This window comes from Colossoma macropomum, unplaced genomic scaffold (assembly GCF_904425465.1).
Source record: "Colossoma macropomum unplaced genomic scaffold, Colossoma_macropomum, whole genome shotgun sequence".
NCBI lineage: Eukaryota > Metazoa > Chordata > Actinopteri > Characiformes > Serrasalmidae > Colossoma > Colossoma macropomum.
In genome coordinates this window covers 25,738,561-25,754,444 of record NW_023494789.1, presented here as the reverse complement: position 1 = coordinate 25,754,444, position 15,884 = coordinate 25,738,561, and the positions used below count along the sequence as shown (strand labels likewise).

The following is a 15,884-nucleotide window of genomic DNA, read 5'->3' as shown; positions in this document are numbered from 1 at the left end:
CTCCTGTGTGAGTGCAATCAAATCCTCACAGCAATGTTCCAATATCTAGTATAAGGGTGGGAAACTGCACAGTTTGGTGGGTTTCCTGCTTAAACATACCTGATTCAACTCAGTTGTTGATTACCAGGTTTAGCTGTCCTGTCAGAGCAGAGAAATCCACAAACTGTGCTGGACTCCAGCCTTCAGTGCACCACCATCCATCTCGTGTAAAGCCTACCCTGAGGAGTAGAGGCTGTTCCTGCAGCAAAGAGGGAACAAACTCGCTATTAATACCTTCAATTTCAGAAGAAATGTTGGACGAGGGGGTGTCTTCAAACTTTTGAACAAAGGACATATAGCGTACATATAAATTGCAACTACAAACTTCAAATGCAACTATGCAACATTGTTTAAATTCAGTAATAATTTTAATACCAAGCACATCATGTGTGTTGCTTTAGGTCTGTTTGAGGCCTGAAGGATGGCATGGAAAACAGGCATAAAGAAAGCAGAGAGTGGACAGGGACAATTAGATGGAGACTGGTTACTAAAACAAAAAAATAAAATGATGTCAAGAACTTAAGTGAGGGTGACAAAGATAGAAAAGACAACTCGTAGGGGAAAGGAAGAGTCGAGCTAAGCCAGGGTGAAGCAGATGAAGCTTGACAGTCAAGGTGAGTATAAAAGGCAGAGCTGGAGGAAAAAGCATCACCCGCAACAGGAGAGACACTGACAGAGGGGCAGGGTGCAATGTCCTCTAATAAAGGTCCAGGCCTGTCATCCTCCATTACTGCAAACTGCTCTCACATTTTTAGCTGAAGCTACACTGTGAAAAATGGTTTAACCTGAAAAAAACTTCATGGTAACAAGCAGTTAAACTGGCTTTATTCAACTCCAAAAACTACACTGAATGAAACAATGCAAAGCTAAATAAATAGGTTACAGTGTACTTGATTACTGAATTGTTCACATATTAAACCAATCAGAACATTTGCATTTAACATTAACATTTGCTTCTATTACTTACTCCTATAATTATAACTTCATTCTTAAAAAGTAATCAATTCAAATCTGTATTCCCAGTCATTTCGACATGAACAAAACATTTTTCATCAACAAAATGTTGCCTTTCAATTTACTTTTGTCAGTAATTAATACAATCTGCATGGAAATTCACATCAGTCAGGTAAATTCAATGCACTGCTTTTTAAGTGTATGTTCCTTTGTTTTCCATAGTTACCGAATAACAAGCCTTTGGATGTGGACCTCCATGTACAATAATGGGTTAACTCTATTTTATCTTGTTATCTCTCAAAACACTGAATTGAAGTGTCATGAGCACTTTTGCTAATAAGTTGAAAAGGAAGACTTTAAAAGTCAAGCTTTGGCTACAGTTTCTAACAAGTCAAAATGACAGCAAAAAAAAAAAATCTTTTAAAAAGTGGAGCTGCCACTCTTGTCCTTACCATAGAGACCAGGGAGTTTGAGGGGCTTAGCCGCCAAGCCCCTTCAAAGACATGAAAAACCTTTGTAGCCCCGCACAGTCCTCCAGATTACAGCAGGCTGATGAGACAGGGGCACCCTTGGGCAATCGCACAGCTCCGCAGGTGAAGAGAGAGAGCCTGATGGGCACATGAAACACTCAGGTATCTGACAGGGGAGCACACTGCATCGCATCAGAGGAGCCAGGAGCTAACAACATGAATCCAAACTCTCTGAAAACATGCATCGTTTGGAACCATATAACGCAGCAAGTGGTGAAGATCTTTTATAAATGTGCCAAAGCCCACTTGTGTTTATTTGTATTGTGGTGAAGGCTCTGATTTTGGTGTTATTTTAGGAAGGTGGTAGCAGCAAAGCAAGCCCAGTGGTGTGTCAGATTTATGGTGTGTTTTTTCCTTTCAAATGGGAATATCACCATGGGCAAACATTTCTTTTGATGGTTTTATTTCATCTTCCCAGTCTTTTTGGGTGTCTAACGTCTGAAATTTGAAAAGTCCCAGCTGAGTCTCACTATTTTAACTTACCAAATTGATCTAAGCGTTTGCTAACTTCTGTCTAATAGCTGTTCTTCTGTGCACTGCAGACAAAAGACATGAATTTCAGGGCTCTTGGAAAAAACAAAACCATTGTTGTTTGCTTTTTTTCCCCCACCGTAAAAGTAAAATTTGAGGGTGACTACAGGCTTTAGTTAAAATACAAGACACAAGACACATGATATGAAAAGAGCAAGAACATCTCTTAGCAGTAGCGAAGTAGCTAAGTGCTTTAGCACACTTGGGCAGAGGGATAGGTGATATAGGACAAAAATGACATCACAATACTTGAAGATATTTTGACAGTATGATAAGTGCCACATTTACTTACGTAATTAATGAAAAAAAATCAATCAACTGGTAAAAATCAGTAAAATAAAACAATTGCATAATGGGCAGCTATTTATTACTATGTAGTTAACACAGTTAGTGTACATTACTTGCTGTTGTTAAAGGCATTATACTATAATTTGTCTTTTTTATGATACACGCAGTTATCCAGTGTTCTAAAAGTACAGATGATACCTGTGATATTCAGGTCAAACTGATTTGGAGTGCCCTTTTAAAACAGGCATCACAAAGCAGCTTTACAGATATCTGGGCCTGCATTCACAAAGCTTCCCAGAGCAGGACAGCTGACCAAGGATCAGATTCCTCTCTTATTTACTATGACATTACATAGAAGAACAGATCCTAGACCAGCACTTCTACTCTGACCAGTTTCATGAACGTGGGCCCTGGTCTCAAGCCCCCTAGTGAGCAAGGCAAGGGCAAGGAAAAGCTCCCTAAAAGCAAGAAGAAACCTTGAAAGGAACCAAGACTCAAAATGGCAAAACAATAAGAACAATAAGTATTTCCCACGCCCCCCCTTGTGCATCACTTTTGTACAACAATCCAACAAATGATATTCAAAATGCCAAGTAATGTGGGAATAACATGCCTGTATCTACTCTAATCCTTCATAAATGTTAATTAGGCCGAGGCCGAAGCTATCCCATCTGTATACGGATCCATTTATTCATTCGCTTACAAATCCAGTGCCATTTATGCAGGGCATAAACCTCTGTGTGAGGAGATGTACAGCACAAGAAAAAGTTAATTTGATTCATGAGTAGATTTAATGGAGAAACACTGAAGCGTAAGAGCAGATATAATGTACCTTCCAAGAATGTCCCCCATAAGTTCTGCCCAGCTGTCAAACCCACTAAGTACTCCTCAGCTACACTGCTGCGGATCGAGCGCTCGTACAGGCTGTACAAACCTGGCTGTGTGATTATCAAAAGACAAAAAGAGATGAAGAAGAAAAAAGGAGACAGCGACGAGGGAATGGAAGCAATCAATTAACATGCATTCACCCATAAGTGGCCTCCCTTGTCTATATTTAGCACTTGTCTGGATAAAATGCATAAATATTAATTAATCTGCTAATTGTCTGCCTCTCTGCCTTTAAATGTCTACTAAATGATATCAGAAAAAGCTCTCGATGAACATAATTGACGTTGCGGGGAAATCACTCCCATAGTTTTTAGCATGTGCAACGGCAATTATCTTTATCAATTTTTGTTTATGCGTCTGGGTTGAATAAAACTGCATTAAAGCTGTTTAATTCTGTTCCCCCATGCCGCTTCCTTTGAATAATCATGCTTGGCAATAATGATGTGTTTTGCAATGCAAAACACTCACACACTGCTCGCTGTCACACACAGCCCATGTAACTAGGGAGGAGGGTCCCTTTGTGTCGGTCTCAGACTGATACTGGCAATGAACACCCAGCAGCATGAGAGGTGAGCTACCAAAATGAAGACTGGTCATTCTGTGTTTTATTTTCAATCATTACTTTTGTAACTGTTTGAACTGAAATGTAGGTAAGAATGAGCACTATTCAGGAAAATAATCTGATGTAAATGTGAAATTCTTTAACGGTTCCTTTTAGAGCCAGAATGAGAGCAGGAGAGAAGGGAGACAAAGACAGACAGAGAAATGTTCTTTACTAAGGCACATGAGGGCAGTGCTGCCTATGAATTATTTAGCAGATCCTATTAACCTGTGTCAAATACAACAGAAATTAGTAGTCCTGCTGATACACAAAGCAGCTATTCACACATGCTTGGCTCACCATTTTCTCTGTCTATAAAACACCAAAACACACGGACCTTTAGAGTTGGTGGCAGCTGTGACTGTGAAAATAGAGAATAAATCTATTGAGATGACCCCATGAGAAGGCTGATGATAACTAGGTTGATATATTTTTGATTGGGGTACTGTAAACACCATAGACTCTCAGAAAAAAGGGTACTTTTTAGCTATTTATGAAGTTGTATTGACTCCACCCACCCTGTCTTGACTCCAGACATTTCATGTTATTGTTTTGTTTTAATACATTAAGATATGAACAGGTACAAATATGTATCCCCTCTTTATTTGGAGTGGTCTTTTGTAGATTAATAAACTCTTAACACATCAACAACATATCAGTGAAGTAGCAGTACACTGTAAAGTACAGTACACTGTAAGTAAATATCTGTTAGATGTTCTGTTGATACATTACTTACATTAAGCAGATGTATTGTAAATATGTTACTTTCATTACACAAAACCTAATCTTACCCAACCTATCCTAAAACCTAACCCTAACCCTGGCCCTAATCCTAACCCTAACCTTAACCTCAACCCAAATCCTAATCCTAACCCTTTGTTTGTCTAATCTAAAAGGACCAGAAGACCTTAAAACCAATGTTATACCTTTGAAGATACATTTACATTGTTTGTACCTTGATGAACAAACAATGTACCTGCACAGCACCCTTTATTTCTAGAAGTGTACCTTTGTTGCTATTTTTCAACATTTTATTGTGTTTTCTTTAAGAGGTGTTACAAAAATGGCTACAGCTAATGAGCTGGTAGCTGGGCTGGTAGCTACTTTCAATGACTTCATTAACTGCATTACACAATTTACACTTGTTAATATCAGGGCAGAATAGGTACCACCACCACCTCCAGTGCACTCTTGAAAATAAAGCTTCTTCTGCTGTTACAAGCTTGATATCGTAACAATAGCAAAACCCTTTTTGGTGCTATATAGAACCACCTTCAAAAAGGTTCTATATAGAATCATTTACAACACATTCTCCATCAATCTGAAGAATGATTTACCATGCAAAGAACCATTTAAGCATGCAAATGAGGGTTCATGGTTATACACAGAATCATTGTCTTTACTAAAGAACCTTTGAAGAACCATCTTTTTTTTTATGAGTGTATGCCCAAGCCAAGGACCCCTGAGGAATGTTCATTTTTTTAAGAGTATGTGGTTGGAGGAAAGTTGATATGTACGGTTGTACGCAGACGTTTGGGCGCTCCTGGTTAAGTTACATGTTTTGTGGATTTTGAGTGAAAATAACACATCTTCTACAGAGAACACAGTTCTGCACATTATAATGAACAATAACTGTTTTTTTGCTGAATGATGAAAAAAGCTGAAACTAAACAAAACGTGGACTGCAGACATTAAACATTTTATGTTTTTCCTCAATATGTTAAACTCAGCAAATAAACAGAAATTATGCAATTTACAGGAAAAAAAATTGTCATTTGTTCTCTGTAGAGGATGTGTTAACTTATTAGAAATAAAAACATGACTGAGGGTGTGCAAACTTTTGTATAGGACTGTACCTTTTCTGATGCATCTGAACATGAAACCTGCCCAGGACTCCAGAAAACGTTAAGGCCCTGGAACTGGAGATAGCCTGCAACAGTCTCTCCCCATGAAATGTGCCTAATAAAGCATGAAATGCAAAGTAGTCCATTACATGTACCACAACACATTTTTGAGCAGCAAATTATGGCAACGCATATTGTTGCTGTCGTAATCTCATATCTCAGATATTGCAACTTAATAGGGGGGAGGGAAAATAACGCTATCACTTTAATGCATGCCAAAGCAAAAAAGATTTTATTCCATGTTTTTTTGGACCTTTCTATTTGTCCAATTATCATGTAATGCAACCCATGTCTTCAAAGGGAGGAAAAAAAAATAAATAAAAAAATGGAGTTACATGCTTGGTGATGACATGCAAAAAGAATTTTTCAAAGTTTCAAGACTCTTGGGAAGACCTTTCTTTGTCATCTTATTTTCAGTGTGAAGCCATGAAGAGAGAAAAGATGAAGACCTAGCAACAACAGGACGAGTCAGCTCAAACGGAAGACGGAAGAGTGAATTCTGATGTAGGGAATTCTCTCCAGGTCATCAAGCATCTCGTCAGGCAACACAGCGTGGTGCACACATGAGCCTTGCCATAGTTTTCTCTTCAGATCTTTCAGAGCCCAGCTCCAGATCACACCCTCCAGCTTCTCCTCATGCACACAAACACCCAGACTACCATATGTGCTTCCACATTCTAGGGCACGAGCTGTGCACACACTTTAAATACAAAGCTCTGCCAGACGGATCTTTCAGCTTTTATCTTTGCTCTTCTCCTCAGTGCTCTTTGAGTTGACCGGATTGCCTTATACCATCTGACCCCATCTGGTTCTTCTGTGCTCATTTGTGGCCAATTAGGCCTTTAAACTGGGGCACCACTCCTCTCATCACGTTTGACCTCACGGAGAAATGATTCCATAGCTGTGAAGGCATGACTTGGATTCAGAAGGGTGTAAATTATTAGCCAAATAACTAGGTATTAGCATAATGCGACTGGGGAGAAAAGTAGAGGTGAATAAGACATGAGGTTTGAATAGCCAGAGGGGAGGGTCAAAAAATTGCCATTCATACTGAAGTATGACCAGTTGTTCAAACACATGCGAAGGAGGCTTCTTACACTTCTGAAGAAACTTATGTAGCCCATGCTGCTCCTGACTGATGGTGCAAATATGAGATTGGGAATTGTCTATGACTCGACTAAGAAACCGTCAAGGTGGGGGGAAATACATTGAAATGATTAAAAAGAAATTCACAAGACGTCCTAAGCTCTCTAAAGTCAAACTCCAGTGTGATTGCGATGCAGCACATGCTTTGAACTGAGCCGAAGCGCTTTTGCTTTCCCTTTGAAGGTGCTCGACATTCAGCTCACCGTCAGTCTGAAAGTCAAACTCTGAGCGCTTTCAAAGGTCAGGAAAGTGAAGTTTTACTTTTTCAGTGATGATTCACTTTCTTTGCTCTGAGTCAAAGAGAAACAGAAAATTGTAAAAAAAAATTAAGTACAGATCTTCTTAGAAAGACATCAGTCAAAAAAAATGCAAATCTTTTCAGGAGGCAGTGCAGGAAGAGTCCACTGTATTGTTTTTATTGCCATGTTCATTGAGTGTCTAAGTCCAGTAGAAATCAAATAGTTTTCCAGAATAATGGTGTGAATTAAGGTAGTGAAACATTAAACTGAGTATCAGGATACTCAGAAAGATGTACAGATATGAAATTAAGCATCAAAGCAAGTTGTCACAAAGCTATAACTTGGCTCATGTATGCTATACTCATCATTTGAGTGTGGTTGCTTGTACGTAGCAGAGGGGGGCACCCAAGGTTACATTTTTCATGTCCAGCAGGGACTGACAGTACAAACAACATCCACATGGGGGCTGCACTTAATCACTCTCACTAACTGCTTGTATAAGCAGATCAGACAATGTTTGATGAACATGGTGCCAGCAGGTAAACAGGGTTTTAATTATCTGATTTTGCAGTGTTTGGGCATTCACCTTTGGGGCAGTTTCTGCCTCTGAATAGTTTACTTGATTGGAAAGTGCAGAGTGGTGCTGACCACAGGAATCTGTGCATGACAGAACTTCTCAGAACCACTGTTCTTACACACTACCGTTGAAAGTTTGTAATCACTTGTGATATTAATAATAGCTGTTATTATATTCAGTAATAACTTATACACCAGAAAAGTATTTTAAGATGTTTCAATTAAAGGTGTTTTATTTATAGTGATTTATTAATATGTTATCCACCTCAAGATTTGACAGTGGCTTTTGAAATATGTAGCGTTCTGGGTTTTATTGTATCTTCATTCTCAATGTTTTACAGCTTTCTCAATTATTATGGATTCATCTAAAGCTCTGTTCATCATTCTGGACACACCTAACATTTCTTAATTTTTGCATCTTGTTGCAGAGCACTAGTGTCAGAATCATTTTGTATAAGTATCTTCAATAAATTAGTTTTATGTTAAACAAACATTGATTTCAAATTTTTGAACGGTAGTGTGTACATAGGTTACAGTAGGTACATTCAGAATATACACAGGTACATCCAGCAAACTGAACGTACCCTGGAACACGTATTATGTTTAGCACGTTAAGTCTATATATATAAAATCCCTGAATTACACTGGAGCACATCCTAGATTAGTGAAAGAATAGGGGGCCTGCTTGAAGAAAAACTAGGGGTAAAATAATTACATTTAGTCTTCATAACAAATATTATGTGCCTGTGGCGAGCGGAAAACTAAATTATCTCCCTGCGTGACATCGACATTAGATGGGCAGTATAATGCTGGTCGTACAAATTTGCAGCTCAGAGGTTTCCAAAGCAGATTAACGCCTCTTTTGCTGTCACTTTCTGGTATTAACTTGATTTGTTAGGGTTGGTTTGTATAGTTATGTTATAACACAGACAAATGCTCTGTCAGTGTTGTTTTCTCAGGTCGTTCCCCAGTTGATTCTGCTTTGAGTAAAACAGAAAGATAGCCGTTACCAAAGCTGCGTCCAAAACCACACACTACTGTACTACACATACTACACTAATGCATGGGCTTGTGTTGGTGGTGCACTACTTTTTGTACTATTTAGTGTGGTAGTATGCGGTTTTGGACGCAGCCCAAGTCATCTCTAAGGGGCAAGCATGAGCTCGCGCCAAAGCGTTGGCGCCCTTTTTTCCCTTCAAGGTAGCAGCCAATAAGCATTCGCAGGAGCGCATGGGCGGAGTTTAGTTGCTCAGATACCGCCGCAACCTGCCTGACGTCAACAGCAACTGACGGTTGGTGGTTAAAAACAAGGCTGTGGGGCAAGATGAGCTCAAACTTTATAACTTTCTAAAGTTCATCTTGGGTCTTGAAAAGTGCGCAGGTTTAAGTCTGCGGTCTTGGAGAGAGTGTTCACGGTACTTCAGAACAGACTCTCTCTGATACTTTCCACTGAGATTATAATGCCGGAGACCATAGCCTTCCCGTTCACCCCGTAGACTGTAGTACAGGGAGCCCTGCAGCAGCTCCACTGCGGGACCGGGTTACCGTCACCCACACAGATGTCCGCCGGAGAGGAGCCGGGACTCACCAGGCTCGAAGGCGAGGATGAGGAGGTCGACGTGGAGACCGTCGAGGCGAAGCGGAGGCCGAGCCGGAGCCCGAAGTGTGCGCGCTGTCGGAACCACGGCGTGGTATCCCGCCTGAAGGGCCACAAGCGGCTGTGCCGGTGGCGGGACTGCCGCTGCGCTAACTGCGCGCTGGTGGTGGAGAGGCAGCGGGTGATGGCGGCGCAGGTGGCCCTCAGAAGGCAGCAGGCGGCCGAGGTGAGCGGACTGCGCAGGCGCGCCTCTCGCTCCGAGTCTTACAGACTGCGAGTTTGTTGCTTTTGATGCATTACTTATTTATGTAACTCCGCGTTGTGTCTCATGAGGTCTCCGAGTAAAAGTGGGCCGATTTACAGTTGACATCCACTGAGTTTTATTAACCGTAACCACTGTCTAAAAAGTTTGTTAACTGTCGAAAAAAGTAATAATAATCCACAGTAATTCAGAATCTTCCAATCCCGTCACGCGTAGAGTAGCTGTTAACTTTTATTTACTAAAGATGCAGACACGCTCTTATGTGGCCTCAAAATAGTTTTAACACACTGTGATGATCAAAAATGATTAAAAACTTTCACAGCACAGCTCATTGTGTTGCTTCAGGTGTAGGCACTGACTGAATGACAAATAACAAGCTGAATACTTTAAAACTTTGAGTTGCACAGCGCAGCGTTGCTTTGTTGCTTTTGGTGCAGTCCGAGTGGATTATTTAAACAACCCTGCAGAAATAGTGTCTCCTGAGAGCTGTATGTTGTATAACAGTAGGCCTGTTTACATCTATTGACTTGTTAACATTTGTAATCCGTATTTAAAAGATTTTTTTTTTATTTTGCACAATCCACAAGCTACACAAAATTAGTCACATCTGAAGTTATTTACTTGAAGCCCAGTATTATGTACACAATCTTAACAACAAACATTATTCACATTTACATTTACAAGTTATTATAAAACATTAGTGGATGCTATTTCATTTTTATAATGAACCTGTTTTGAATACTGATAATAACTGTTGAAGTAATAATTAAAAGGTGAAATAATAAATTAACCAAACTTTATATAATAGGAACTTCAGCTATAGCCAAAAGACTTACTACTTTTTTGGATTACTTATTTATGCAATACTGAATGTTTCTTTAAAAAACTGTGTAAAAGAATATTTCTGTTCCCTGATGCTTTACAACAAAGCTACCTTTTAAATACTGAGTACAGTTATTAATTTTCAGAGTGTAGTTTAATTACGAAATTTATTTGAATTATCCACACTTTACCAACTATAGCTATAACGAAATTGTCACACACGGAGTACAGACCTGTTTCTTTTCTTACGCAGGGTAAGAAGAGTCAGAGGAGTGCTTCTTTCCTCCGTCGCTCAGCGTACCAGTGCTACAGCAGGGCACCCAGTCTTCTGGCAAAGAGCATTCTGGAGGGTAAGCCTTAATGAACACACATCTCATTAACACATCCAGAGGCTCCCAGGCGACATAAGGAGACAGTGGATTAGTTCAGCCATTATGCTGCAGATCCCTCTGCCCGTAACAGAGCTGTTTGTGTTTATTTAAGGTAATTAAAATTATGCAAATGAAGGTAGGAATTACAGTGGAGTGGACTGATGCAAGTGCTTCAGAGACAGAAGGTCCCTGATGTGCTTCATTCAGCATCGACATTAAAGTTCCTGCACTGCTGTTTGTTCTCCAGTTTGATTTTATAATAACCTTATCACTTAGACTCAGTGTTCTTCAGATTTTATTATGGGAAATGCTAATGGTTTATTGCATTGGGGTTGTTAGACTGCTGATTTTATTGAATCATTCATGATATTAGGAAGTATACTGGCCCTTTTTCCCCACATTTGGAATGTCTGGATAAACGAAAAATGATTTATTATAATTAAAGACTTTTAAGATTTTTATTTTTGGTCAAATTATAGCAATGTGTTCATGTTTATACACTATAAAATGGAACATGCCATTAAATTAATGTTGAATTAGTACAAAAATTAACAGACGCAGCCAAACATGGTTTATACCGTACAAAATGAGATTATGTTTTTTTTTTTTTTAATCATGATATGAACATATATTAAGACTGGTCCTTGCTTTCTCTATACCTTAGGCTACAAGCCCCCAGTGCTGGAGGACTGGCCGAAGAGACTCCACTACCCTCCACTGAGCGTGAGGATGAGGAAGAGGAGAGCATTTGCTGATAAAGAGCTGGAGAGTGTGATGCTGGAACGAGAGATGAGGCAGAGAGAGATGGAGGAGCTCCCTGAACTCGTCTTCCTTCAGGCTACTATATCTCCTGCCCCTTCCCCATGTTTCTGCTCACTGTCCGACACCAACTTGTCCAGTCACTTACCCATGTACAAATCCAGTCCACTGCTGTTTGAGTGTGATCTTCACTGCCATACACAAGAGTTTAAACTCAGCTCTCTAGAGCAGTGTCAAAGGGGGGACATTCTCACACAAAGCTGCCATCTTCAAACAGCAAAAGACTGGGAAACTTGCAGTGAGAGGGACTCATGTCTGGAATCTTTTCCGCTGCCCTCATTTCAAAGCTCTCAGTATTACTGTAGCGAAAACTCAGGTGTCAACACAGAACAGACCGTGCCAGAAAATGTCACTGCTGACTCGTCTAGCGGCGTGCCAAACCGTGTTGCTGCTGACAGACTGGATATCGCGTCAAAGCGAGATGGTGCCCTTTCTCTGATTGAGGCAAAGGTGCTGTCACAGGGCTGAGCTGCCAGATAAACACTGCAGGGCACCGGGGCTTGAAAATCTCACACAAAAACACTGGGACACTAAAACAAACTCTGTTAAAAATTCCAATGCAAGGCCCTTACCCTTTTCTGTAGAGGCCTTGCTGATGAGATGATGAGGAGTATTCTCTGCAGAATCCACGTTTTTAAAGTTGGACACTTGCAATGCCACAGAAAAATGTTCATGTGTCAAATGAATTTATTCTCCAGGGAGTTAAAACAGAGCAGAACATTTGGACTTGTCTTATGTTTATAATTGTGTATCTTTTTTGATTCACACAATTGTGTGCTAAATCAAATTAAATATTTTTTTTAGCTTTATTTATTTCTATTGTCCTTTTTTATTGTGTATTCATACAGAAGCTTGTAGTTTTACATTTATGCTGTAGTGTTTTCTAATTGTATCACAAACATGCTTTGTATATCATGAGCTTTGTTTGTATATAAATATATATGTGAATAACTAATTCGCTGCTGTTTTCTTTTAGTCACTGTGCACAATAATATTTATCATCTAGACACAGTGTTGAAGCAGTAGGATTAGTTCTTTTAAGGCAAGACAGAAATTTACCCTCTATTTTTAAAGAAGACTAATAAAGAAAAGAGCCCTGTGGTGGGGAGCAGCTCTGAGTGTAACATTACACTAAGAAAAATACACGAATAAGGAATGAGTTGCATTTAAAGGTGCAAAATATATTAATGTATATAGAATGCTCTTTCAGAAGCATTAATAGGCTTTTCAGTAATTGCATTCAGTAATTACAAGAAAATCATCACTGTCAAAACCAAGCCTTGGTCCCAAATTTTTTGGTAATTTTTTTACTTTTTTACATAATAAAATACTGGCTGCCTATTATACTCTGTAAACATTTCATGATAAAAGAAATAGAAATGGTCCAATATGATCAATTTCATTAATTTTCATAAAAGTTAAAAATGTTTTTTTTCCTCTTTCGTACAGTCACGCCATACCAGGCTTTGTTGTGACAGCAACAAAATGTATGTTTTTGCCTGTGTTAAAAGGACATTTTTACAAACTTTATTTCCACTAACTTTATTTTTAATATTTTCTGACTAACTTGTACTAACAGCACAGTTAATGTGAGGCTATTCACTGAAAAAGATCTGCACATAGTTCTTCTATTATAGTCATAGCCACCTTCATGTGAGATAGATGGTAACCTCACTGATAAGGTTGCCTTAGCAACATTGTTCTTTATTCTTCAGAGTGGCTTTATTCTGGAGCCTCGGCAAGTTTGTTTAACCTGCAGCTGATCTGTATCCTTCCTCTTTTCTCCTCCTTTCTTTTTTCCCATCATTACAATTTCTCTGATTGAGGAACCAGATAGTTTTGACATCTCTGGACCGTGTGGCGTCAACATAGGTGATAGCACCCTGCCCTCTTCTTTGTCTGTCTGTATCTCAGCGCATCTCAGAGCGCAGATAGGGGCTCCACATCGGGAGGCTTTCAGAGGAACCTTAATCGTTCCCACAGGAGAGTAAAGGCAGTACTTTCCAGTGTCTCTGAAGCCCTTTCACAATGAATGTTATACTTGACACCTATGCAGAGCAGAGAAATATGAGCCCTGCATGTTACAATGGGCTATGTATTGACAGGCAGCCTCCCCTGGATGATAAAATTGAACACTGAGCAGATAATAAACTGTCTGTTGGTCGAATAAGGACTTCCATAAATTAATAAATAAATAAACTGAGAAGCACAATGATTCCTGTCAAGAATGGATATCGATTTTCTCTTTCAGGTAAGTTACATTTATATTCATCTGCCTTCCTCACCGTATTTGTTCTGCTTCATAAAGAGATGCTCTTCAGCAGTTTAAAGCATTCGGATCTCTTTTAGATCACCAAGAAGTCAACAAGGTTACGAGGGACGCATTTATCGGAAATGTTCCTGCCCTTTTATGGCATTCTAAACAGCTGTGCTCCAATTTGTCAGCATTATTCTTTTCAAAAAATAGTGTGGTTGGCTATGCTGAATGAAAAATCATGTGGTGGGCTGTGACAGCACAAGCAGTAGGCTGAACCACATCATTACCCTTGTCCCAGCTCGTGTGCCAGTTCTTCTGCTAAAGTATCAACTTTGAAACTCTTTCCTCCTCATTTCCATTTCAGTCACATGTTCCACACCAGGAACCCACCACGTTTGAGACTTGGCTTTGCTAACCCAGCCACCCTTGTGCACTATGTAGGGTGTAGAGAGGAGAAATGTTATTTCAAGACAGTGCCCCTGAACCCCTTCTCCTGTGGATTTATTTATCCTCGCAGCCTGCTCTTAGTGTGAAGTCACCCCAACTTGTTTGTGTAATCTAGATATCAGTGTCTGCTCTCTCCTGACAGGATATCAGCAACGTTTGGTATCAGGGCCCACGGGGGTTGCTTTGATCCCTCTGCCAACTCCCTACTCAAGCAGAATTCATCGGGTTTGACTCCCTGTGCTTGGCAGGCAGGCCTCAATCCCCCCCAAAAGCAGCTCTAGGGTTACACAGCCCCCCATTCCCCAAGCAGGGGTGTCTCTTTCAGTGTGGGTGGGCTGGCCTTCTGCCCCTCACCTGCTGCACCCAGTAAAAAACGCTCCTGTATGTGTCATTGGTCTAGAATAAATGGACGTACTGAAGGCAGGAGAACTTAAATGACTGTGACAAATAAAGTGCTACTTTCTGAGTTGTTTATTTCTTTCTTTCTTTCTATTTGATCCCTTGCAATAGTACAGCATAGTATAGCACTGTGAGGATGAAAAAGGTTATTTCTGCTAAAAATGATAACACAGATAAACAACAACAACAAAAACATATAAAGTAAAGTAACAGATCATGTTAGCATTTTGGTTTGGGAATATCAAAACTGTGTTGCGTCCCTGCAATTCAGTGGAAAAATGAACATAAGTAAATGAAAGTAATATAAATTAATATTGGTTACTTGAACCTTAAACATGGAAATTTCAAGGCTGCCATCCAAATCATCACCAAGAGTCTTTGTAGCAGGCCTGAGTAAACAATTAATACTGTTTCAACATAAACAGTTAATCAGTACTTTGTCTCCTTAATGAACAGAGAAGATCTGGTGTTAAATGTGCTCATGTTCCACTTAACAGTCAAAACACTGACCCAGTAAACCTGAGAAAGAATCTCTCAGCACATGCAGACATTCAAATGTGCTTGTGGGCTCGGGCTGTGTGCTCTCCCATCTCTCTCTCTCTCGCTCTCTCTCTCTCTACTCTATTTTTCTCTCTCACCCTCTTCTTTCTTTCTTTCTTTCTTTCTTTCTTTCTTTCTTTCTTTCTTTCTTTCATCCCCCTCTCCTCTACAGCTCCCCTTTCTTTCTTTCTGTCTTTCTTTCTTTCTTCCTTTTTCTTTCTTTCTTTCTTTCTTTCTTTCTTTCTTTCTTTCTTTCTTTCTTTCTTCCTTTTTCTTTTTTTCTTTCTTTCTTTCTTTCTTTCTTTCATCCCCCCTCTCCACTATAGCTCCCCTTTCTTTCTTTCTTTCTTTCTTTCTTTCTTCCCCCTTCATCTATAGCTCCCCTTTTTCTCTCTCTCTCTTTCTTTCTTTCTTTCTTTCTTTCTTTCTTTCTTTCTTTCTTTCTTTCTTTGACATTATTTGTTTTCAATATCTTTCTTTCTTTTGGCATTATTTCCTTTTTATATCTTTCCATTTTTCTTTCCGTTTTTCTTTTCTTTGTTTGTTCGTTTGTTTCTTTCTTTTAATCCTCCCCCTCTCCTCTAAAGTTCACTTCTTTCTTTCTTTCTTTCTTTCTTTCTTTCTTTCTTTCTTTCTTTCTTTCTTTCCCCAACCCACATGTCTCTCTCCCTCGG

General features: G+C 39.6%; 1 protein-coding gene across 1 annotated transcript; it reads left to right on the top strand.

Moving 5' to 3' along the window:
- The first annotated feature begins 1,389 nt into the window (after positions 1-1,389).
- dmrt2b (doublesex and mab-3 related transcription factor 2b) lies at positions 1,390-12,035 on the top strand. Its single transcript, XM_036569659.1, has 4 exons — positions 1,390-1,420; positions 9,296-9,519; positions 10,631-10,727; positions 11,413-12,035. The coding sequence occupies exons 1-4, from the start codon at positions 1,390-1,392 to the stop codon at positions 12,033-12,035; spliced, it is 975 nt and encodes a 324-aa protein (XP_036425552.1).
- Positions 12,036-15,884: the final 3,849 nt, after the last annotated feature.

Excerpts from the sequence above, each read along its gene's own strand:
- dmrt2b (XM_036569659.1), top strand. The coding sequence starts at position 1,390 with ATGACAGCAAAAAAAAAAAATCTTTTAAAAA. Across the intron at positions 9,520-10,630 it reads GAAGGCAGCAGGCGGCCGAG|GGTAAGAAGAGTCAGAGGAG; the intron begins GTGAGCGGACTG and ends TTTCTTACGCAG. Across the intron at positions 10,728-11,412 it reads GGCAAAGAGCATTCTGGAGG|GCTACAAGCCCCCAGTGCTG; the intron begins GTAAGCCTTAAT and ends TCTATACCTTAG.